General features: G+C 47.9%; 1 protein-coding gene across 3 annotated transcripts; it reads right to left on the bottom strand.

Annotated features, from left to right (window-relative positions):
• Positions 1-813: 813 nt before the first annotated feature.
• On the bottom strand, positions 814-24270 carry Stambp (STAM binding protein). Of its 3 annotated transcripts, none has more exons than XM_050164872.1 (11): positions 24197-24248; positions 22445-22540; positions 22094-22315; positions 16628-16703; positions 16371-16466; positions 14896-15253; positions 12179-12303; positions 11039-11176; positions 7754-7866; positions 6235-6334; positions 814-2102 (listed from the first exon to the last, which is right to left on the bottom strand). In XM_050164872.1, exons 3-11 carry the CDS (start codon positions 22294-22296, stop codon positions 2046-2048), a joined length of 1266 nt encoding a protein of 421 aa, XP_050020829.1. In that variant the 5' UTR covers positions 22297-22315; positions 22445-22540; positions 24197-24248; the 3' UTR covers positions 814-2045. The 3 variants fall into 3 exon arrangements, with proteins under 3 accessions (XP_050020829.1, XP_050020830.1, XP_050020831.1); XM_050164873.1 differs by lacking the exon at positions 24197-24248 and adding an exon at positions 23182-24170; XM_050164874.1 differs by lacking the exon at positions 22445-22540 and having other exon boundaries at positions 24197-24270.
• Between the last annotated feature and the right edge of the window lie 203 nt (positions 24271-24473).

Genomic DNA, 24473 nt, shown 5'->3' with positions numbered 1-24473 from the left:
TCCATTTAAGCAACAGCCTGCGTTCTTGCCGAGCTCGGAAGTGAGAAACAATGGTAGGCCCTTGCAGCAGCTGCTCTCAGGAGGAGAGTGACATGAAAAGCAGGTCCTCCTCGGGGGACTGAGCCCGGAAGCACAGTCAGGACTTCAGGCATAACACCAGCGACTCCCTCCTTACGAACTTTCAGCTAGCTCTCCCTTCACCAGGCTCTGACCAAAGATCTCTGCTTGCTCTTGAAGGCAAAGTTTATGTTGAATAGGTTCCAGCAGTGAGGTCAGCCTCATGGAAGGTTTCCATATATGACATCGCTGCTGCTTGGCCTAAGTGTTACCAAGGCCCCCTCACTGAGGCTGTTCAGGGAGCAGGTCTTGGCTGGGTTCCCACATTAAGGGGCAGTGGAGTTCTGGCTTCTGGAAAACATGAGGTATCATTCTTTTTTGTCCAGTTAGAAGCAGAATACACTCTTTCTAGTTGGGAAACATTTAAAAAGGCTGGTGGGAAAAAATAAAGACACCCATCTCATAATTCTACCCCTTGATATGAATCCATCCTTTTCTAAATGCACATGTTCCTGTGTATTTGGGGAAGTCAGCATTGTGGTATGGTCGAGAGTTTCATTTGAGGGCTAGAGAGATGGCTCAGCAGTTAAAAGCACTTTCTGCTTCTGCAGAGGGTCTGGGTTCTCTTCCCAGCACCCTTAGTGGCTGCTCACAACTGCCTGTAACTCCAGTTCTAGAGAAGCCAAAGGCCCGTTTTGGCTTTGCAGGCACCTGTATGCACCTGGTGCACACACACCACACACATACACACACATATACACGTTAAAAAATTAATTTTACTATCAACATATTTACTCTTCTCTCATGTTGGTGTCAGATTTCTAGGCTACCTTTAAGCACCAGCTCAGTTCATGAAGAAAAGTGAGGTGTCACCTACGGTCTCATACACCATCCTAGACATTTCCGAAGAAGACAAAGCCAGCACAGTGGACTTAGCAGGGTGAGTGCTGGACAGCTGCACCGTTGGCTGGGACTCTGTAAGGCTCAGTGCCTTGGCTGAGGCTTAAGGAGAAAGTGGGAAGACCCACTTGAGGCAACACCAGAACAAGAGACGACTTCCTGCCCGTGGAGGGAGACTGGGCAGGCAGGCCACATTGACTGATTACAAGTGAACGGCAACACAGTTCACTGTGGGACACACCATCCCATTTGGCCGCAATCAGACATTCCGTTTAAAATGTTTACATGATGCCCGTGCTCAGACAGATCACTCTAGAGCACAACACAGTGAGCTGTTTTATTACAGAAGAAAATAACATCCTAACCTTTTAAATTAAATAATAGACTTCTTTTTTAAAAACAAAATCAATTTATGGGGGGCTGGGAGCTCCTCATGCACTACCCACCAGAGTGATAAGCTCCCTCAGTAATGCCACAAACAAGAAAAAGCCAAATCCTTCAAAATGGCTTTCACAGTTTTGCAGAGACGCCCTTATTTAGTCCAAAGGTAGAGATGAACCAGTTGGAAGATAAGTCGCAACAGGGCCCAAAGGCCAGTGCTCGGGTCTGAAGAGGGCAGAGAGGTACTTTCTCTCGCATCCTAATTTTTGAGTTAGTTGTTTGGTGTGATTTGCTCATTTTCAGATTTGCCTTAAAAAAATAAAATGACTTATTTTCAAATAATAAATTAAAAAAAGACCAACAGTTTCCCATTGGTGTTGACCCTTTCCTATTCTGTCTTAAAAGTTTAATTCCATGGGGGTGAGGACAGTAAACTGATCAGGGCATGTAGCTCAGGAGGAGGGTAAGACTTTGTAAATTACATCTATTTATTTAGTGTGTGTGTGTGTGTATGTGTGTATGTGTGTATGTGTGTGTGTGTGTGCGTGCGCACATACCACAGTGCACAAGTTGAGGTCAAAGGACAACTTGGGGGAAGTTGCTCTCCTTCCATCATGTGTGAAGTCCAAGGAAATGAACTTGGGCTGCTGGGTTTGGAGGCAAGTGTCTTTATCCAAGGAGCCATCTCCCTGGGTGGTGACTGAGATTTATCGAAGGTCCGTGATGGTCACAATCCTGTCCTTGACAGTGACGTGGCTGCAGTCCTGAAACAGGAAAAGGAGGAACAATAAATGTGTGCAAAGTCCTTTATAGTCGTTAAAAAACTCAAACATTTCTGTTTTATTTGAGCCTGGGTTGAATGAATGGCTTCAAACTCCCTAGGTAGCCTAGGATGTCCTCCTGTGGCTGCCTCAGAGTTGATATTACAGGCATAACTCCTCCGCTCGGTTCATTAGTACTGCGGATTGGACCCAGGTCTGAGGCTTGTGAAGTGCCCCACCACCTGAGCTCCATCCCCAGCCCTAAACCACTTAAAATGCCTGCTCAAGCAGTAACCCAGATCCAGAAAGACAAACGCCAAAACTCTCTCTTATTCATGGATCTAGCTCTGAACATCTGAGCGTATACCCTAATGTGTCAGAAGAAGCCAGGAAAGCAGATAGGGATCATGGCAGGGAGGGTGGACAAGAAGCTCTAAAGAGGGGAGCAGGAGGAGGCAAGAGCTACAAAGGAGTTTAAGAAAATAATGGGGGAATTTACCTGGGGAGGGGGAGGAAGGATAATACAGGGAGAGAGGGAAGAAGGAATATGTTACACTAAGGTTGCCTGAAAACCTAGGGGAACCGATTATTTTATAAATTTATTTTAAAAATACATACTATATGCTAGGTATGTGGCATACATGCTTCATTCAAGCACTTGGGAGGCAGGAGGCAAAGTGAATCTCTGAGTCTGAGGCTGCCTGGTCTACAGGGTGAGCACTAGGCTACTGAGGCCCTCTCCCCCCATAGAGACTGTTAGTTGTTCACTGGAGGAATACATGAGCTATTGTCATTGACCTTGCTGACCCAGAACTCAAAGGGAAGACACTATTGCTGAAGACAGCACTCTTGGACACAGTACTTGGAGGAGTTAGCCCCCTCGCTGAGGTCTGGCTCTCACAGTACTCAAAGGCACTATGCAAGCTGCGCAGGAAAAGGGGCAACTGGATGTCCTACCCAGCTGTAAAGGCTGTGACTCACAATAATGACCAGAGTTAAGACAGCCACAGTGGTGCATCAGTGGCATTTTGTCCTCAGGGTGACCAACAGCCTTCTAATTGGACGTAAGGCCTTCTCAATGGGAGAGAATTCATACTTCAGACTGTGAACCTAGCCAGGGCTGGGTAAGTCACAGACCCGAGAGAAGAACCCACTACTGCCATTTCTGTGAACCAACAGCTTCTGAGTGTACTCTAAACACCGACAGCTACATGTAGCTCTCACCTTTCGGCACTAAAGTTTCCTTTGCAACAGATGGAGACTGTTAGAGAGCTACAGCGGATCCAGAGACAAGCCAGAAGGTGACAAATCTGCAGTGCAACCAGGAGACCCACGGCTGAGGGGAGCAGAGTGTGTGGGCGGAGGCCCAGGATGCCTGCTGTTAGACAGTGACCCAAGACTCGACAGGGAAAATAATTCCAGTAATAACAATACAATATGGTGGTATAAACAAGACAGAATCTTTGGCATCAGTTTGCCCTGCCAACATGGACGGGGGAAATTTCACACAGCCCCATCACTAGGGGAAAGCTACAGATTCTTTTTTGCTGAGAGGGAGACTCAGTTTCCTTAAGGGATGAGCTCCTACATACATTGTCATGTGTGTGAGTATGTGTGTGTGTATGTGTGAGTGTGTATGTGAGTGTGTGTATGTGTGAATATGTATGTGTGAGTGTATGTGTGTATGTGTGTGTGAGTGTGTATGTGTGAATGTGTGTGTATGGGTGAGTGTGTATGTGTGTGTATGTGTGAATGTGTGTGTATGTGTGAGTGTATGTGTGTATATATGTGTGTGTATGTGTGAGTATGTGTGAATGTGTGTGTGAGTGTATGTGTATATGTGTGTGTACGTGTGAGTGTATGCGAGAGTGTGTGTATGTGCGAGTGTGTATGTGTGAATGTGTGTGTATGTGAGTGTGTGTGAATGTGTGTGTATGTGAGTGTGTGTATGTGTGAGTGTATGTGTGTATGTGTGAGTGTATGTGTGAGTATGTGTGTATGTGTGTGTATGTGTGAGTATGTGTGAGTATGTGTGAGTATGTGTGTATGTGTGAGTGTGTGTGTATGTGTAATAATTAAAAAAGAATCATGAATTTGGGAGGGAGAAGAAACTGGAGGGGAAAGGAGCTGGCATGATGTAGACGCAGCACTTGTGAAATTCTAAAAAATAAGTGAGCAAGTAAATAACTCAAATGCCGGCTCAAGGTCAGTGATTCCTAGTCTGGAAGCCAGACCACGATGTCAGTGGCAATTACAGTAACGAACCCAGGAATCATCCCTCCACTCACAGTCTGAATCAGCATCTTCCCATACATTTTCTGGAGTCACTTGTTAAATATTCCTTTACTCAGAAGAATTAGTAGGTTTATTGCAGTGTTTGGTGGGGGGAATTATATTATTCAGATAATAAGATTCACCTACCACCACAATTGGGGGGCAGGTTCTCACTCTGGCATAAAAAGGCTTGCTTGTTTATTGATTGATTGATTAGAGTTGACAGGGTCTGGCTATGCAGCTCAGGCTGGCCTCGAACTGGCCACCCTCCCATGGCAGCCTCCCGAGTGCGGGCATTACAGGTGTGTGGTACCATGACCAACTCCAGGAAGAATCTTTATAACTAGACCTGGGCACTGGTGTCCCAGGCCTCTTTGATGGTACAATCTTTATTTTAACATTCTCACATCTAAACATTATTATATCTCAAGATAGACCAATGTATATACTTTTTGAGAAAGAGTCTGTCTATGTGGCCCTGGCTTGCCTAGAACACATTGTGTAGATCAGGCTGGCCTCAAACCTACAGAGATTCCCTTGTCTCTGCTTCCCGGCGTGCTAGGATTAAAGGTATGTGCCAACATTCCTGGTTCTAGTTATTTATTTTTTAATGTTTATTTTCTTCCTCACTTTCAACTGAAACCTATTATCTGAGTTTGATCCACAAGACTGAAAATAAAGTTCAGGGGCTGAGAGATGGCTCAGAAGTTAAGAGCACTGACTGTTCTTCCAGAGGTTCTGAGTTCAATTCCCAGCAACCACATGGAGGCTCACAACCATCTATGATGAGATCAGGGATACATGCAGGCAGATGCTGTATACATAATTAATAAATAAATTTTAAAAGAAAGAAAATAAAGTTCAATTAAAAAATAAACATAAAAGTGATAAATCAACAATGCATATACATTTTTAGAAGCTATTATTCTATAAGGCTTAAATTTTTGTGCTTGGAAAAGTATGAAGTACACCAACACACACATATACATACATGTGTGTCTGTGTGTGTGGTATGTATGTTATGACTGTTTTATCATGCAAAATCAGCTCATGGACCCCATGATCCTAGCTAGCCTCCTGTGGTTCTCTTTGGCACATTCCCTGCTCTTTCACGCTTTATGGCACAGGACTCTGGTTCCTTCCTCTGTGTTGCTTGCTTTTCTCTGGATACCTCCCACCCCAGCCACTACCCTCTTCACCCCCCCTGGTGTGAAGCGAGCACCAGAATCTCATTGATCTGAGCTGATTTGAAGCACTGAGATCTGAGCAGCTAAACCTGTTGTCGTGGACACAAGCTGGGAGAGGAAACCACTTCCTAGGGCAGTGAGAACCCTAGTTTTGGGCAAAATTCCAGAATGAAATACGTTTAGTTTTCCTAGCTTGCACGGCTTTTCCCTTTGCATTCAGACTGCTGGCTGAAACTTAGTGACTGACATGGAACAAAGTAATATTTAGTAAGCAGATAATGCATTAGGTATTTTCTGTTATTACTTCTTTTCCATTGATACTGGGGATTGGGCCCAGAGCCTCACACATGCTGCACACATTCTATCTGGCTACACCCTCCTTCCACTTATTTCATCCTCTCCAGGTCCCTGCAAAGTACTATTATTAATAAAGTATTATTATTATCCCACATATCAGATGAGAGGCCCAGGAATGGTCAAAGCCTCACAGACAGGAAGTAACGGGGTGACAGGGCTGAGATCCAAACCTATCTCCAAAGTACACAGTTCCATCGCTGACTGTGGAACTCTGGGAAGGTGAGTGCCGGGGCTGAGCTCAGGTGGGTCAGAAGGACCATGCACCTCCCAGGTTTTATGTGCTTGCTGACTTGTACATGGGTATGATAGATACGTACGCAGAACAGAGGGGGGTCTCTGCCATGAGGGTGAAAGCCTTTCTGCCGGCAGGTGGAAATCTCTTGGAGGCCATAATCAGTTAACTTAAAGAATCCAGTTCTGAAATTAGAAAGGGCAGGCTCAGAGTCGAGGCATCGCTCCAGAGGCTTCCCCCACTCCCAACACTCCCCCGTCTTCGCCTGTCCCCCGTGTGTGCCCCGGTTCATGCTCACACATTCCAGGCTCTCACACTGACTCACAGGGCAGAGGAATTTTAGACAGCTTTCACAGTGTACTGACTTACAGCTCTCTTCTCTGGGGAATGGGTTACAGTTAAAGAATAAATTATCTGCTGATTATAAACAGGAATCAAATAGGAATTTTTTTAGACTTAATTACTCTATTTTATGAGTGCTTGGCCTACGTGACTGGTACACAGTGAGGTCAGTGAGGTCAGAAGAGCCTTGGAGGTACAGGTGACTGTGAACCACCGTGTGGGTGCTGGGGATTGAACCCATGTCCTCTGCACAAAGCAGCAAGTGCTCTAACCTGCTGAGCCATCTTTCCAGCCTCCAAAGAGGAATTTTCTAGTTGGAAATTAAAACTTAAAGTGAGAAATTCCTTTGAGCAAGTCAACAACAGATTTAAGTAGGACTAAACACGGAAATGCAGATTCTTGGGTCAACTGAGATTCTTCAGTCTGAGGAACAGAGGGGGAATGGCAGGAACAGAGGCTCAGAGCCCTGCAGGACAGCACCAGCTGCATAAAAGTGAAACTTGAAAACAGTGGAAAACAAAAAGGCTAGTTCATCACTGGCTCCATTATTAGCTCTGCTGGAGAATTCAGAGTAAAGGGGACATTTGGAATGAAAAGAATTAACACTGGCAGATAACATAGGGTCCAATGTGGGATTTTTTTTAACCTTTAACCTCAGGCTCTGATATCCTATCCCTTTAAGTCAAATAGTTCAGATTTTAGTTTTTCTTAGAAAACCAACATTAATAATATATCTTAGAAAAAGCAGGTTGTGTTTATCAGAATATGAAGCTTGAAGGAAGTCTTTTAGAGCAGCCAGTGAATGCCATTTATGAATTTTGGTTTTTAAAAGGTCTAGGGGCGGGGACGATGGCTCAGTTGGTAAAATGTTTGACACAGAAACAGGAGAACCCGAGACTGTATCCCCAACATCTACAAAGAACCTGATATGATGGTATACGTCTAAAATCCAAGCTAGGAGACAGAGAGAGGTGCCTCCAGACTAACCAGTGATCTCTAGGTTCAGCCAGAGACCTTGCATCAAAAACAATGAGGTAGAAAAGCAACAGAGAAAGATATCCCATGTCAACCTCTGGTCTCCACACATATGTGAACACTTATGCACAGGCACCCTCCTAAGCGCAAGTACACACATAAACACACACACACACACACACACACACACACACACACACACACACACACACACGGTTGGTTTCAATAATAGAGAACTTCTTTTCCTTCTAAGACCCAGAACCCAGAACAGCATCCTTGGTACTCACTCCTGGAACTTGGGGGAGCAGACAATTGCTATAGACTCTGGCAACATCATTTGATAGGAGCAGTGGGTATGCAGATCCACACTGGACAGGAAGGCCGTCTGGGTTGGGTGAGTCTGAAAAGATGAAACAGGTCAGAGAATTTCCAGTGGCCCAGCTGCCATGGTTGACCCACTTAGGAAGGCAGGTCCCAGGTGCTCCCAACAGCGGGACCCAACCCCTTCTCTGCAGCCATGAGGAACACACAAGACCCGCATGGTGAGTTCCCTCCCAACACTGTAAACAAGTGGAGTCTAACACCAGTGTGTGGAAACTCTACCTGTCCTTGAAAGGCCTGTGGAGTTCAAGACTGTGTGCTGTATACTTGAAAATGGCGAAGACACATTTTTATGTATTTAGATATAGGGTCGAACTCTGTAGCTCAGACTACCCTGGAACTCACTATGTAACCCTGGCAGGTCTCAAACATACCTTCTGCCTCAGCCTCCCAAGTCCCGCGACACAGAAGTGAGCTACCAGGCCCAGTGTGAGCACAGATGTTTAAGAGTTTTTCTCATACACAGACCATAGTCAACTCAGCGTTCACAATGTACACACATCTCAAAACATGTTATGCATCATATACAGGTTTGTATGAATTGTCAGTTTTATGCCTTGTCTTCAAGTCATACAATCGGCTTTTAAAAGCTCTGAGAAACAAGAAGTTGAGCACAGAGCTGTCTGAGGCCAAGTCAGGGGATGGGAAATAGATGGAGCTCCGAGGAGCGAAACTGGCCTGTGTATTTTCTCTTGTGATGTAAAGATCTGAGAAGACCCATAGCCTGTTGTTTTCATTTTCTAAAACTTACACTTATATATGCATGTGCAACCCTGAGAATGTGTGTCTGCCTGCCCATGGTGTGGGGGGGGGGCACGCGTGCGCACGTGCACGCAGGTCAGAGGGCAACTTGTGGGAGTCAGTTTTCTCCTTCCCCCAAGTGGGTCAAGAAAACTGAACTCAGCTAAGAGTGGGCAGCAAAAGCCTTTTACACACGGAACCATCTGGAAAGTCCTTTCTTGTTGTTTTCAACCCCAAATTATGAAGAAATGATGCAGAAATGTCATAGAAGTAACATAAACTAAACTTCTCTCCATGAGTTCCTAGCTGGGCCCTTACTAGACTGGGAGCCTTCACCCATCCATGCCTAGTTCTGCCTGGAGTCTAAGCAGTAACTACTTGGAGTCCACCCTCTCCTTTAGTTTCATTTCTTTTTCATTTTTAAAAAATGTTTACTTAAAAATTGTTTTACTTATGTTCATGTGCACACATGTCTGTGTGACTACAGGCCACATGTGTGCAGGTGTCCTGGGTAGGCCAGAAGTTGGTGTCAGATCCTTTGGAGCTGGAGACTGTGAGCTGCCTGGAGGAGTTCTGGAGACCAAACTCAGATGCTCTAGAAGAGCAGCAGGAGCTCTTAACCACCAGCCTCCTCCAGCTCTAACCTCCTCCGCCTCCCCCCACCCGGCTAGCAGATCCTCACTCCACCCTCATCAAGGCAAAGGCTGACTGACAAGGGTGTCCATGACTACGTCACACAGAAGCTCAACCCTCTGCATGTCTTCAGCTCTCTGACTCTGAGGGCTGTGTGCTTTCTCCTTGTGCACTTCTGATACGTTACTGTCCTGACTGCCCCGCCTGCCGCCTGCCTTTCCCCCTCTCCTCCACTGCTCACCAGATGTAAACACTCCCCCCCCCCCCCCCCCCCCCCCCCCCCCCCCCCCCCCCCCCCCCCCCCCCCCCCCCCCCCCCCCCGCAAACCCCCCCCCCCCCCCCCCCCCGCCCAGACAGCTGCACGCTAGAGTGTGGATAAATCCTGAAGGGGATTAAGCAGAGGAAGCCAGATCTTCCAACTGCAGTTCAAGGTTAGACCCTAGCGGAGCTGAAGTACTCAGGAGCAGGACTTAGGAGGTGAACTCTAAAGAAAGGTAGGACAGGATGATGGGAGCAAGTGGGGGGGGGGTCACTGTTGGAGACAGGAAGTGGGATGGGTGCAGTAGGTTCCTGGCAGGGTGCTGCTAGAGCCCAATGCAGGTGTGCATCCTGAATTCCTTCTTCTGATGTCCCTGCTCTGTGGCTTCTGTGTTTTCTTTACACATTCCTCGGTCTCCTTTTACTGCCCACCGCATTTTCTGCTCCCTCAGTAGCCTGCCCTTCAGGTTGTCGGCAAATAGCTTTTCTTACTGTCTGCTCTCTCCACTGCAAGGCTGCCTGGGCCAGTTTAATACGAAAGCCTCCCAGATCACTCCCCTCTTTTGCCCTTACATCTTTTTCTGACGAAAACCCACAAATTCCAGCCGACAGGACGGCTCACTGATGCAGGAGCACAGTGCACCTATCCAATGCTGACCCCTCCCCCTTGAAACTCTCCCTTGGCCTCTCATTGTAAGTCATCGTAAGTCACCTGAGTGTGGCCCCCCTTGCTCTGAAACCCACAGTGCCCTGTGCACACCTTCTGAGGAATATAATGCATTCTGCCTCATGGGAACAGGTGCTCCTTTCCTGTGTGACCCTCATCTGTGTCCCCAGGCACAACAGGGAGAGTTTCTATCTGCCAGCTGGGATCCTTGCATTAGGCATTAGGCAAACCAGTGAGTATTTACATAATTGAACCAAAAAGGATGGAAGGGCTGGAGAGTTCCCCACATGTCGGCACTGCCCTAGTACGGAGGACAAGTGTGTATGACCCCCTGAACCTAGAAATAAACCATCGGACTGTGGCTTACACCTCTCATACGCCTAGAAAGCAGCTTGTTCAGTGAGCTGGAGGCCTTAAAAAACAAAAACAACAACAAAAAAAAAAAAAAACGAGAGAATCATCCAGATGTACTCTTTAGGAAGGAAACTGTGTTTCCTTGAATGTCATCAGAAGTGTGCCCGGCGTGTGCAAGCACTTGTAAACTGTATTACTACAGCAAGTGCTGTGTCATAGAGACCGCAGCCACCAGAATGCACTCCCTGGCTATTCAAAACAGTTTCACATACACAGCTTTTAGGTACATGGTCTCTAGGCCAGTTTCCCTTCACCAGAGACCCTAGAACATCAAAAAATTATTTTTAGTAAAAGATAAAGTTGAGGAAACTGCAAAAGCTCTCAGCAGTCTTCTGAGGCAACTGACTGGAGCACTGGGAGCCATGTGTGCGGAGAGACAGAATGTTCGGCTAGTTTGACTCTGCTCAGGGAGTGAAGCAGGCTGTGTGCCTCTAACAGAAGAGTAGTCCCCGCCCTCAGGGAAGTCCGATTTTCTTACATGGATCCAGCCAAGCGTGAGGAGTCCAAGATCATCCTGCATAAAGAAAATTTCTTCTTCATTCTCTGTGTGGCAATAATCGGGCCCACCATTTTGTCTGGGGATGAGAACATGTGTGATTGTGAATTCATTTCTCATCTGCAAAGGAGAAAACAACAGGTCACAATTCCCCGGGTCTCTCAACCCACTCCCTCTTAGCAGAGGAAAGAGAAGCCCCTTCTTCTCCCTGAGCTCCTGCTCACTCCTCCTCCCTGATCCCTCACCCCAGGGCTTCACAGCAGAGAGAGAGAATAAAGCCACAGGCACTGAGCCAAACCCCAGATCTCCCTCTAGCACAGTTTGGGCCAATGGTATAGTCCTAGGGGCTTTTCTGTAGCAGCCAACAGGTCTGCTCAGGGTTCCTGGGGTGTTCTGGAAAGAGCCCCACCGCTCTGCTGCCTAAAGCAGCTCCCCTGCTCCAGCCTCCTCATTAAGGCCTTGGTGAGGGTTGCTTCCCATCGCTCAGGGGCTTGTTTAGAAGTGAGGGATGGGTTCAAGGTCTCCCTCAGCGGCCTCGCCTTCCTCACAGTTCCTACATGTCCTAGTGGACACACTGCTCAGCGCTCTCTATCCCAGGGTCCCTTCCATCTCTGCAAAGGACCGCACACCTTATGGACACATATGAAGACCTTAGATGATTTCCATTCCCAGGCCCACTGCTCAGGGGGAGCTCAGAAGAGGAGAAAATACATAAGCCTTCCTGCTCGGTTTAGAATTAAGTCAGCCTTCCTTTCTTCCTTTTTTCCTTCCTTCCTCCCTCCCTCCCTACCTACCTTCCTCTCTTTTCTTCTTTCTTGTCACAAAGTCTTATTCCATAGTCAATACTGGTCAGGACTCACTATGTAGTTCAAGCTGACCTCAAACTCATAGAAAGCCTCCTGTCTCAGATTCCCCAGGGGTAGGATTACAGGCATGAGGTGCCAAACAGCACTACTGACTGGCATCACAGTGTGTGTGTGTGTGTGTGTGTGTGTGTGTGTGTGTGTGTGTGTAGGCTTTGTGGAGGGATTGGTGCAGAGTCAGACCCCAGATATCCAGTCTGAGCGTCACAGGAGGCCACAGAGGAAACAGCCCCAGTTCAGGCGAGCTACACTTCCTTACCAATTTTCCACAGAGGACTCCACAAGTTTCAATGCCTTTGGCAGTATTGGCACTGGCAAGCTGGAGAAATTCCGGGCACAAATTGCGGGGCACCACAATGTGGCGCAGGCCTTCGATGGTGGGAACTGAAATGGACAAGGGGGGGAAAGTCTGAGGCCAGGGGTCAGAGCTGACAGCGTGGAAGAGAAATGCCATGTCACTGGGATTCCCTCCATGAGCCCCTCTCCCCTCAAGGGCACCACAGAGGGTCTTAAGTCTCTTCTCCAACATCTGGCCACAGCTGGCTGCGAGCTGTGACCACATACTTTAGTCTCAGCCTGACCGGAGGAGCATTATTTGTGGATGTGACCATGTATGTGGGCACCCCATGTATGTGGGTGCCTAGGTTCTGTGGGCAAGGTCCACTCTCAACACAAGTGGACAACATGCTGCCAGCCGGGAGCTGCAGGGAACAGAGAAAAGATTTTCTCTGTGTCTCTTCTGGGACGTGCATGCTCTTCCTCTGTTCTTAAGACTCCAGATGTGCTAAGCTTTGGACTCTGGCTTGTGGACTTGTGCTGGGACTTCAGGTCTCTCGTCTCAGACTGAGACTCACACAGGGCTTCCCTGGTCTGTCCTTTTCACACATGGACTGAGCCCAAACTACCAGTATTCTAGAGCGTCCACCTGCAGAAAACCTGTTGTGGGAACACTCAGCCATGTAGGCCACTTCCCTAAGGGCTGTGCTGTGCGACCACGGGAGACCCACTCGTACTTTAAAGGATGTTACAGACTGCCTGTCTCAAGGACAGAGCTCCACAGAGGTTCCCCCTTTAGGGCAGTGCGGTAGGAATGGGGCAGTGTCTTGGGATTCTGAAGCTGTGGGCAACTAGTGCGTACCTCAGCCTGGGAACGCTGCATCCTGAGAGGCCAGCTGTGAGTACAGCTAGTGACTGAGCCCAGCAGAGTCATAATGACTTGATTCTGGATGTAGCTGGCACCAGTTACCCCTCTCCTGCTCTTTTCCCCCTTCTGAACGGTACCGGCTCACTCTTGCCTCTCCGCTGTATTTTGGAAGTGTGGATTCATGGCAGCACAGTCTCACAGCTGGAGAGGGCTGACTGCCTTATCTAGTTCTGATTTTGATGGAACTTTAAGGATATGATGGCACTCTATTGCCATCTCGGCACTTGGAATATTGTGGCAGGAGAATCCCAAGTTTAGTGCTTGTCAGCTACACAGGGCGGCTCAGAAAACAAACCGGCAAAAAGGGACGGTGGAGCTGATGGCTCCATGGGTACAGACTGCTGCACAGGCAGGGGACCAGAGCTCAAATCACCAGAAGCCACATCTACAGGTCCAGGGCTCCTACAGGAAGATGGGAGGCAGGAACAGACTGATCATCAGAAGCTCGCGGAGGACAAGAAAGAGGCCCTGTTTCAAACAAGGTGGAAGCAGAGGACTAACCCTCAAGGGTGTTCGTTGTTGTCTGATCATGTGGTGTGCTGTGGAACACCCGCTAGAAGAAAGTTGAGATGCCAAGCTCCCTGAGAAAAAGCAGCTTGTAAAACTTATCCAGGATGCCAAGAGTGGATCCTTCTGTGAGCTCCAAGAGAAGCTGTGTTATTAAGAGCACAGTAAACAGATGTGCCACATCAGCATTTGGGTCTGCTAGACCTGATCGGCCAGAGGGGTCAGAGCCACTGCAGTGTGACAACTGCATCTGTGGGTGATGTTAAGGCTGGCACAGCCTCCCTCCCCGTCCATTTTCAGAGGCGTGTCTCCACCAACAGGGGACACAAAATGAGAAAGACTCAAGGCCCTGCCTGCAGGAAGTTAGAATCTAGATATTGACAAATGATGGCACTATCAGAAATGATTTCAAATATATTGAGGATAAGAAGATCTCTGGGAGTTTTACGGGGGTTAAATCAATCTGACTGAATGGACAGGAGCTGGAGAAGCCTCAAGGAAAGCAGAAGGCAGACGCTAGGGCTAGATGAAAGCTGACAAAGCTGTGGGTAAGACATTAGAACGTGTTTCCCAGAGCACAGGACAGGCAGGAAGGAGCGGTACAGGGAGAGAGGACTTTAGAGGGAACAGGGAGGAGTCCTGAAGCCTCAGAGCACAGCACAGTTCCTTTCTGGAAGATGGGTCACAAGGTTTTCTGAATGAACCAAGTAGCCCCCTGCAGTGTGTAGCACTCTCACTGGCTAAGCCTCTCACAGATTAGGAGCACCCCAGCGCAGGGAGATTCGGTGGTGGGGTTGCCTGTGGAAGCAAACATTTTAGAACGGCTTCCAGGAAGCACGATCTCTAGTTTACTGAACACTTCACATTTCTGCAGAACCCTTGATGGTTCGTGTCTGTCTTCCAGGAAGGTTTTAGAAAACTGACTCAGATTAACCTAAATTAAAGGCCATTTCTACAAAACAGACAGGGAGCGGGGCAGTGGTGGCACACGCCTTTAATCTCAGTACTCGGGAGTCAGAGGCAGACAGATCTCTGTGAGTTCGAGGCCAGCCTCATCTACAAGAGCTAGTTCCAGGACAGCTAGAATGGTTACACAAGAAGCCCTGTCTCAAAAAACAAAACCAAAAGCAAAACCAAACAAGACAGACAGGGTAGCAGGACAGAAGAAGACAGTAGTCATCCGATGAGGTTCTGCTGACCGAGCCAAGTAAGTGGGTCATGGGAGCAAGAGAGACGGAGAGAGGCATGGGGGGGAGGGGGCTCACCATTTTCTATGACGCTTAGTGATCCAGGCTTCAGGGACCTGTCTACCACGGGTGGCTTAGCTGGTCTCACGGTTCTGTTACAGTCTGAAGTCTGCGTGGGTGATGTGGGGACCACATCTACACAAGGCTTTTCCAGATCAGGTAGCAGAGGCCCACTTGGGCCAGGGTCCACCTTCCGGAACTCTTGGACAATTTTTAGCCGTTCTTTTTCCAGCTCCTGCTTCTGGATCATCTTCTCAAAGGCATGGAACTGTTCCTGCTCTAACTGCTTCTGCTTCTGCTGGGCAACTCTCTGTCTTTCTTTTTCCAACTCTTGCTGGATGGCGATATTCCGGGCAAGTTCCTCCTCTTCCTTTTTCTAGGGGGGAAGAAAGGGTCCTGGTTAACAGTTCAGCTCTCATAAGGAAAGCCTAGTCCGCATAGAGACGTCCAAAGTACAGTTTTTCTCTGGTCCGATTTCCCAATCTAGAATTCATGCTTCGCTAGGTACCTCTAAAGTCATGGAGTACAGTCACCACCCTGCTCTGTCAAGCCACCATATACCTGTTTTCAAGGGCAGCTAGTGCTCCTATCTTCAAGTTAGTGTTCTAGACTCACCCTGAGAACAAGGCTCTGAGCATGTCTGTAGGGGGATCTTGACCCATTTTAATTGTGGATGGGGCCATTCCCTGTGCAGGGGATCCTGGAGTGGATCCCAAAGGGAGCTGAGTACCAGTTTGCAAGTATTCATGCTATTTGCTTTGTTTTTAATTTTTAAAATTACATTTACTTATATGTTTACCAGAGAAGGGACATGTGTCAAGGCTCACATGTGAAGGTCAGAGGACAACTTGTGGGATTTCTAGTGATTATTATTTAAAGAAAATGACATTTAAACTAATAAATATCAAGCAGCGAACCCCTCGAGTGCATTAGAAATGTGTGTCTCAGCACTGTTAATCCCCCTGCTGACTGTTAGAGCCAGTGTGCAGACCAGCGCAGCATGTAGGCAGGTGCCAGTGTGCAGACCAGCGCAGCACGTAGGCAGGTACCTCTCCAGCGTGTGCTCCTGCTCCACAGGGCCCTGACTGTTTCCCCACAAGCTGAAACCATTCTAAACAAGACCCGCTGCACAACTGGGAAAAAATCAATGACTACAGAAAGCTTTTGGGATAAACTTCCCACACTTGAGATCTGAAACACCTATGCTCTAGTGACAATGTTCACCATGGTCAGGTCTCTTGCTGTAGATACGACAGAAAGGTCACAGGTGTCTGTCCTCAAGTCATCCTTGTGGGCACATAGACTGAATCTGCTATAATTCTCCATATCGTCCTTGGTGACTCTTTTGAGTCACTGGTCTTTGTGCCCCCCGCCCCTCCCCCCGACAAACTAGCCCATTAAAAATCACAGACTCATTTGGTTTGGCGTAGCACAGCCTGGACTGTCTGAAAAGCACACACACCGCCCTCCTGTCTCTTTACTGTCACACTGACCTTTTGTTCTTTATACTGCTCATATTCTTTGGTATATCTTTTCAAGAGTTCACTCTTAAGTTCTTCTGCTTTGGGGAAAGCAACATTCTTTAATTTCTGAAATACAAAACCAAACCTGAGAATCACAACCGTCTAACATCAGCCAAGGACGCGAGAAAGAGGACATCAAGAGTGACAGCAGTGTCCTCCCACACATGATCTGAAGCCCTCCACCCTTCCTGCGCCGGAGAGGCAGCCCAGTGAAAACTGGGACCCACCTTGACTGCATCTTTCTTCTCAGGAATGGTAGCTGATTTGTAGTCTCGGTGTTTTGGAAGTTTTTCAATGAAAAGCCTAAAGAAACAGAGCAGAATGGTTAGGGCACACAGGAAATGCCACATGAGACCCTGAGACAATGCAGCCACTACAAAAAAGAGTTTCTAGAATCGCGGAGAGATCGGGCATGGGCATGGCATACAGGGCCTTGGCCCCTACCAGCTTAGTCTCTGCATAGAAGTCCTGATCTCTTCTCCCCAAACAGGGAGTAACAGTAAATACCAGATTCCTACAGCACAAAGGAGAGCCTCAGGTGAGATGGCTCCCCAGGTAAAGGCACTTGCAGCCAAGGCTGGGGACCAGAATTTAACCCTTAGTACTCACATGGTGGAGGAAGAGAACTGATTCACCCAAATAGTTAGCCAGCCTCCATGAAGACCACCTTGCAGGTGCCCTCACCCCAGCAAAAAATAAAGGTAAAATTTGAAAGAAGAATGTAGCATCCATTGACGCTTGCAATTCCAGCCCCCAGGAGCCACTGTGAATTTTAAACCAGACTGAACTACTTAGTGAGAATGTCTTAAAACAGAAGAAAAGGACCCCAAACCCCCAAACCAAACGGAAATAAAAGCCTGTGATATGCTCCAAATAGTAACTCTACAGAAAAAGGTCTCTTCCTGTGATTGACAGAAAGGGCCTCTGACATAAAACATCACTCTGTGCTGGCTAATCTCGGTTGTCTACCTCACACACCCGGGAAAAGGAAACTCAGCTGAGGAACTGCCTCCACCAGTTGGCCTGTGCACATGTCTGTGGGACATTGTGTTGATTAATTGATGATGGAGGGCCCAGTCCACTGTAAGTCGTGCCCTGGGCCTGGGCAGTAGAAAAAAGGCAGATCAACACGAGCCAGGGAGCGAGCCAGTCAGCAGTAGTCCTCTGTTGGTTTCCTCTTCAAATTCCTGCCTTCACTTCCCATAAACTCACAAATTCTTTTCTCCCCAAGGCCTTTGGTCAGAGTGGTTGATCACAGCAACAGAGATGCTAAGCAGGCCATCAGCAGCAGGGGCAGGAGGCGAAGACAAAACCATGGCCATCACTGCTTTCATGACCTTGGCCACCAGAAATGTTTCCTGGGACTCATAATCCTGCAGAGAATATTTTGCACCAAACCAAGTATGGTAACGCTTCCAGCATGTGCCGCCTGTGGTCCACTGGCAGATGCAACTAGGGGTAACTATGAAGGCAGACCAACACAAGTCATAAACTATCTAATTACATGCTGTGCAAGCCTGTCAAGCCAAGCCAGACCATCCAGAAGAAGGTCTTGAAAGTTGTCTTCTGATGCCGGGCAGTGGTGGCTCATGTCTTTAATCCCAGCACTGGGAGGCAGAGGCAGGAGAATCTCTGAGTTTGAGGCCTGCCTGGTCTACAGAGTGAGTTCCAGGACAGGCTCCAAAGCTAAAGAGAAACCCTGTATTGAAAAAAAAAAATACAACAAAAACAAAAAAAAAAGTTGTCCTGACTCCTGTACGTGCACATGGCAACCTATGCATAGACCCCCATACGACCACTACTAATCGTAAATATAAACTAAAGGACTGTGCACATAGCCGATATCATTCATTTATTCAAATATTTATGGTTTACTAGCCATTTCTAGAAGGTGCCAAGCTGGCCTCTGAAGGCTGGGATATATCAGAAATGATCCATTCGAGGTTTCCCCTCATTATGGAGCTTCCATTACAATGGAGACAGACATTTAAAAAAAAAAGTGTGTCAGAGAATCAGTGTTATCAGGGCTGGAGAGATGGATCAAAGGTTAAGAGCACTGGCGGATCTTCCAGAGGACCTGAGATTGATTCCCAGCAACCACATAGAGGTTCACAGCCATCTGTAACTCCAGTCCCATGAGATTTGACACTCTCTTTTGGCCTCCTCTGGCATACATGTGGTTCACAGACATACAAGCAGACAAACCCCCCCCCCCCACACACAACATAAACACATTTAAGAAAAAGGAATCAATGCCAGGAAGATCACTATCAGCAGGAAAGGAGTACAGGCGGTGACTGGAGAACAGGGTTTGAGATGGAGTAGCTCAGAACAGATGGTGTCTGAGGAAGGACTGAAGAGAGCTGGCCTTGAGATCCAGGAAGAATGTTCAGGTAGATGGAGAAGGCCCCACATGGGGCCATGTGGAAACACAGTCTCCCTAAGAGAACGAGCTCAGAACAGAGTACAGACTGCGGTCACATTCATGCTTTAAGGACAAAGGAGCAAGGATCGTGGATGCTTGCATGTGTGTAAATGCTATCTGGTGAGAACAAGTCCATAGGTGGTGGTATATGTGCCAGATGATACATCATCATTGTTGTTGTTGTTGTTGTGTGTGTGTGTGGTTATGCGTGTGTTGTAGTACACATGTGGAAGTCAGAGGATAACCTGTGGAGTTAGTTCTTTCCTCTACCTTTCTTTATGTGGGTTTCAGAGATTGAACACCATTGACCTTCATGGCAAATGCTTTACCCACTAAGACGTGTTACCAGATTGCCATTTAATTTTTGTTTTAACTTGACTTCCTCCCTCCTAATATTAGGGGAAATTATCATGAACAGGTATTTTTGTATGGAAAAAACTCATTCAAAAAGCAGACATTCAATAGAATGCTACTTTAAGGACCATATTTTCCAGTTTCCAAAGTTAACTGCTGGAGTGAACCCAAGCGCAGGAGACCCCTTCTTGGGTCTCTAAGCCCCAGCCCCAGTACATGCCTTTGGCACAGGTTCACGGGAAGAAGGAGGATTTGTGTCAGAGGGGGCTCACACGGTATGACTGGAACTGCTTGCATAGTCTAAGTCCCTTCTGTGCAGCCTCTGATGCCCATAAAAAGCTGCGAAAGAATCCACAGCCTGGCTTATTGTCTGTGCTCATCATGAAAGTATGTACTGATCCCGCATGCTCAAGATCTTTCTTCTATACTGGGGTCTGCAAAAGGCAACGCATTCCTTCAGCAGGAAACTACTACCAAGTGGGGGAGATATGCCTGAGATCGCCAAGATGTCTGAACCTATCTGGGAGGAAGGACAGACATGCCTTTTAAATCCTGAACTAAAGCGTACATGAAAGACGCAGAACAAGATTCTTACGAGTGGGGGAGGCGGAAGGGTGGTGAGGTAGACGTCGGCAATCCTCCCCCCCACCTCCCTGCCCCCCCCTACCCATCCCCTACCCCACCCCGCAGCTGTAGTAACTGGTAGAGTGGATGTAAATGGGCAGGAACACACCAAGTGAAAACCAGTCTCAGAGTCACTGGGCTAGGACTTCTCTGCAGCTGCCGGCTAGTCAGTTCACAGAGTCGGAATCAGGGTCCGGAAAGCAGGTGCCAGAACAATGCAGGCAACTGCATCTATTGCTTCAGACCTCGTCAACCCAGTGCAGTCCCAAATTAAACCCCACTAGTCAACCCATGCAGTCCCAAATCCAACAATCGACCAAGTGAGTGCAAATCCTCATCCAAAATTCTGCCCCAGGCCTGGCTCACGGTGTCCAGGGGCAGACACGTCAGTCTCACCAGTAACACTAATATTTGTCATTCTGAGTAACACTGGGTCACATCAAAAAAGACAAAACCAGTTTCTTAAGGATCCGTTAGTACTGGTGTTGTTGTTACTGGTGCTGGGGACCAAACGCAGGGTCTTCCACATGCTGGACAGCTCTGTACACTGAGGTACATCCACAGCTCTCCGTAGACTTTTAACAGCATTAATACATCTGCTTCTGCTTCTTAGGAGCTTGTTGCTACAGTCAGCACTCTCTCTTGAACCATAGCCTCTCCTTTTTCACAAGATCTTTTCTTTACAGAAAACAACAAACCCACGCTCTAGAACTTCCCATCTTGAAATACAGAGAAGCACATTCACACTTCTCATCTGCATTCAGCTACTTCCTCATCATTCTACTTTGTGTCTTACCCAACTTTCTACAAAGAGCTGCCTAAGCAAGGCATGGCAGTGCACACCTTTAACCCCAGCACTCAGGGGTAGAAGTATCCATGGCTTTAAGGCCAGCCTGGTCTACGTAGTTCCAGGACAACCAGGGATATGTAAGGAGACTCCAAAAAATTAAAATATCAAATAATAACAAACAAATCAAAAATACCAAACACCCCCCTAAACCAAACTCCCCCAAGCCTCCAAGCCAAAACATAAATCAACCTGTCCAGAATTTGGCAAAGTAAAACCAGTGGGCCAAATCCAGCTAGCCATCTCTTCTTGCCAACAAAGAAAAAACAGAAACAAACAGGAAAAATCTAGACACTGGGGTTTGCCAGGAGGAGGGGAGGGGCGCTGCTGGCACCTAGTGGGGTGCTTCCCGCAGGGACGCTGCTAACTTTCAACACTCAGCTCAGTCACAGAACCGAGACATATTCTCTACTGGGTCAGAATGTCGTTAGAGAGGACTGACAGGACACCCAGTGATGACTGACATGTGTCTGTCTGGGAGGACACACGTGGAAGTGGTCAGTAGGTGTCTCATGTAGAGAAGAGTGGAGAGGGAGACTTACTGCCTTCTGTAAGCCTAGATGGAAAACAAAAGAACCTGTGTTCTAGAATGAACCCTGAAATAGGAGGAGCCACTGCAAATGGGAACCCAAGCTCATTCTTAACCCCGAGTGCACTCCGCCGTAGAACAGACCTGGAGGGTGATGTGTCTACTTGGCACCCCCACCCCATGAAGACCCATGAGCGATGCCACAGAAACCCTTCCTGAGCCCGAGGTCCTCTGAGTCACAGCAAACTCTTTAGATCCTGTTGTACTGAAGTTCAGACTAGAAATGACAAGTCAGACTTTTCCCATCATCCCCTTCCTCAACCACACGGTGCCCTTGCCACTGGGGCTTTAGGAGTCATTCCCTGGTGACAGCCTTGAAACCTTATATTTACGCTGCCTATCCAACTATGAGGAACAAACAGCTCAGGAAATGTCTTACTGTTGTAAGTCAGGCGGCAAGTGGTCCATAGTCATCGGTAACTAGGAGACTACACTGACAGATAAGAAAGAAACCTCTTTCCTATACCACATAAGAAGCTACAGGGTGAGTACAGGAATCTGGGCTCTGCCACACACCAGCAATGGTCCTGGGACTGGCTGCCTGAGCAGAGAGAGTACAGCCAAAATACTCACCAATGCAGATACATTCAGCTTACCTGTGGACAGCTGGGGCAGGTGGGACTGAGGACTAAGTCTCCTACCCAGGACATTCCTGAGTCAAATAATACCGCTTTTGGCCCTGTGTCCTTGAATGGCAAGGACAACTCACTTGTGAAAGCTGCCTGCAACCTGGTTAATGATTGACATATCAAGTTCCCTGCTGTTAGCAACTGTGGGGGCCATAGGTGAGCACAGGGGTAGAATACAAGGGGTGTCAGTCACAGAAACGAAGAGGAGAACTGTGGGCATCTTACGTGATGTACTTGTTGTAGAGGATAAAGGCATGTTCAATGTTGCCTTCTTCAGAGTAAATGGATGCCATGCGGATGATCTCAACGCCGGAGCGGTAGTAGCGTCGGGGTGGAATGTCTTCATTTAATTCCACTGCACTTCCAAGTTGGGATAGAATCCTCACCCGGTCTTGGGGTGGGAGGCTCACATCCCCATGGTCAGACATTGGACCAATAATGTCTTTTCTGGGACAAAAGAGAGAAAATGGATAACATCAAAGCCAGGGTCATATCTTCCCAGTGATCTAGCACAAGGTGAGTGTACCACGAATCTCCCAAAATATTAAAGAAAGAGCTGGACGTGGTTGAGCACACCTTTAATCTCAGCAGCTGAGGAACAGATCTCTGAGTTCAAGGCTAATCTAGCCTACACAGAGAGTACCAGGACAATCAAGGCTCCATAGAAAGACCCTGTTTCAAAACCAAACAAAACACACAACAGAGAAACAAAAATTAGAGAAAAGAAAACACTACATGCTGTGGTTCTGATCAATATATTAACCTTCCTACCCACAAGAACACCCAAGTCCTGATTTGAGGACTGACAGGTTAAAAAAAAAAATCAACAGCCTTGTCCCACAATTTGATGCTCCAAGGAATACAGCCACTGTGTGTCTAGTGCCCCTTAATCACTCTTCATCAGCGGAAGGTCTGCCCAGAGCCCCGTAGAGGTAAGGAAGCATCTGCCACTTGCTCTGTTGTTTCTCTAGCCAGATGCCTACTTCCATTTACCCAATACCTGGCAGAGTGTGTTCAGAGGACCTTCCTGAAGACTGCTCTGGTAATTTATTATTCCGTTTCATTTTGCTGGAGAATACCAGACATTTCCCATGATACAATTCCTCAGCTTTGACTACAAAGTCAGTGTGTGTGTGTGTGTGTGTGTGTGTGTGTTTTCTGGGGGGTAAATGCTCACAACTCCACTTGCTATACCACTATTTGATTCAATCTATCACATTTACCATTTTCAGGGAAAGGCAGTTAGCACTCTGAAACAGTGTACACTTGTCTCCACAAGGCAAGTAGGACTTCAACAGCAAAGGGACAGTTACCTCAGATGGGGTGGGCCACTCTAGGAGTTCCCATTCACTGGAATCCAGACTCCAGTGAGTCTACACGATCTCTAGATGTTGCTTCTGTTGGACTCGGGCTCTGGGCTCCATGACACCATCATTACACAAAATCCAGAGAGGAATCGGGGTTGTTCTGTGCATTGGATCACAGCCCAGCCCAGCCAGCCTATTCTAGAATACACTCATCTTGTGACCCAACAGTCTTGTTTCCCCATCTTTGTTCCTTGTTCCTCGGTCAGGATTCCCATCTGCCCGGGAACCGCAGATGACAGTCCCATTTATCCAGCCGTTGTTTATCTGGGTTCCACTCACCTGTTCTCAGAGACTTTTCTCTAAGCCAATTCTACTTTAGCTTTCTTCAACCCTTGAGTGACATTTCTTCCATGAAATTTCCCCACTAAACCTCCTTCCCTCCCAGCAAAAGTTGGGGGCTGTTAGGAATGTGGAGGCACAGCCTAACACGTCCGCTCCTGAGCATAAAACCCGTCCAAGTCCCTAACTGCTGGAACTGGGCATAGCCCAGCAGAGCTCACTGGATGGGATGCTGGCCATCTCGGTACCTCTTGGGGGGAGGCACCTGTGGATAGAGAAGGTACCTTCTTCTGGAAATCATCGGGCGGCTTGGGCCAACATGCGGTTCAGCAATCATGCAAGGGAAAGACAGTGTCCGAAAATAAGGGGGAAGGACCAGGAGGAGCTCCGGAGGAGGCAAAAGGAAGGAGCAGGGGCAGAAGGGCGCGCCCCGGAGAGGGATCCAGCTGTTACAGCTGGCAGAGCCCTTCCACAAGGCGCTCAGTCAGGTTTCGGGAAGATGTAAGGCGTGCTGAGACCGGGCCTGGCTGGTCAGGAGCCAACCCTGGGGACAGGGCCATCCCGGAGCCCGCGCGCGGCGGCCCAGGGCTAGGGACACGGGCACCACACTCATGGCTTCTCCCCGCGGGGTACCACCGCGCCAGAATACCCCGTCCCGCAGCTTCCCCGGGACCCTTCCCACCTTTCGTGAAGGATTACAGTCGGAGCTTCCGGAAACGTCACCTCCGATGACACGCCCACTCTCGCCACTCCTTCAATTACACTCCAAGGATTTCAGACCCGGTCTGGAGAACGGGTGGGTGGAGCTGGAATCTTCAACCAATGAGAACGAACTCTGCTGCAGGCCTCTTGATAAAGGAAAGAACCAGGAAGAAAAGGGAACCTAATGAGTGAGGGAATGGAACTGCCGACCGAGCCAGTATGTTTTAAAAATTATGAAGCAGCAATTTCCTGCCAAT

The sequence above is a fragment of the Alexandromys fortis genome, unplaced genomic scaffold (assembly GCF_014885135.2).
Source record: "Alexandromys fortis isolate MF-2015 unplaced genomic scaffold, M_Fortis_MF-2015_v1.1 scaffold_138, whole genome shotgun sequence".
NCBI lineage: Eukaryota > Metazoa > Chordata > Mammalia > Rodentia > Cricetidae > Alexandromys > Alexandromys fortis.
This window is presented reverse-complemented; position numbering and strand designations above follow the sequence as displayed.

Coding starts and splice junctions, on each gene's coding strand:
- Stambp (XM_050164874.1), bottom strand. CDS start 22,296: ATGTCTGACCATGGGGATGTGAGCCTCCCACCCCAAGACCGGGTGAGG. Junction 16,704..22,093: donor CTCTACAACAAGTACATCAC/GTAAGATGCCCA, acceptor CTGTTTCTTTAG/GCTTTTCATTGAAAAACTTC. Junction 7,867..11,038: donor TCACGCTTGGCTGGATCCAT/GTAAGAAAATCG, acceptor TCATCTTTTCAG/ACTCACCCAACCCAGACGGC.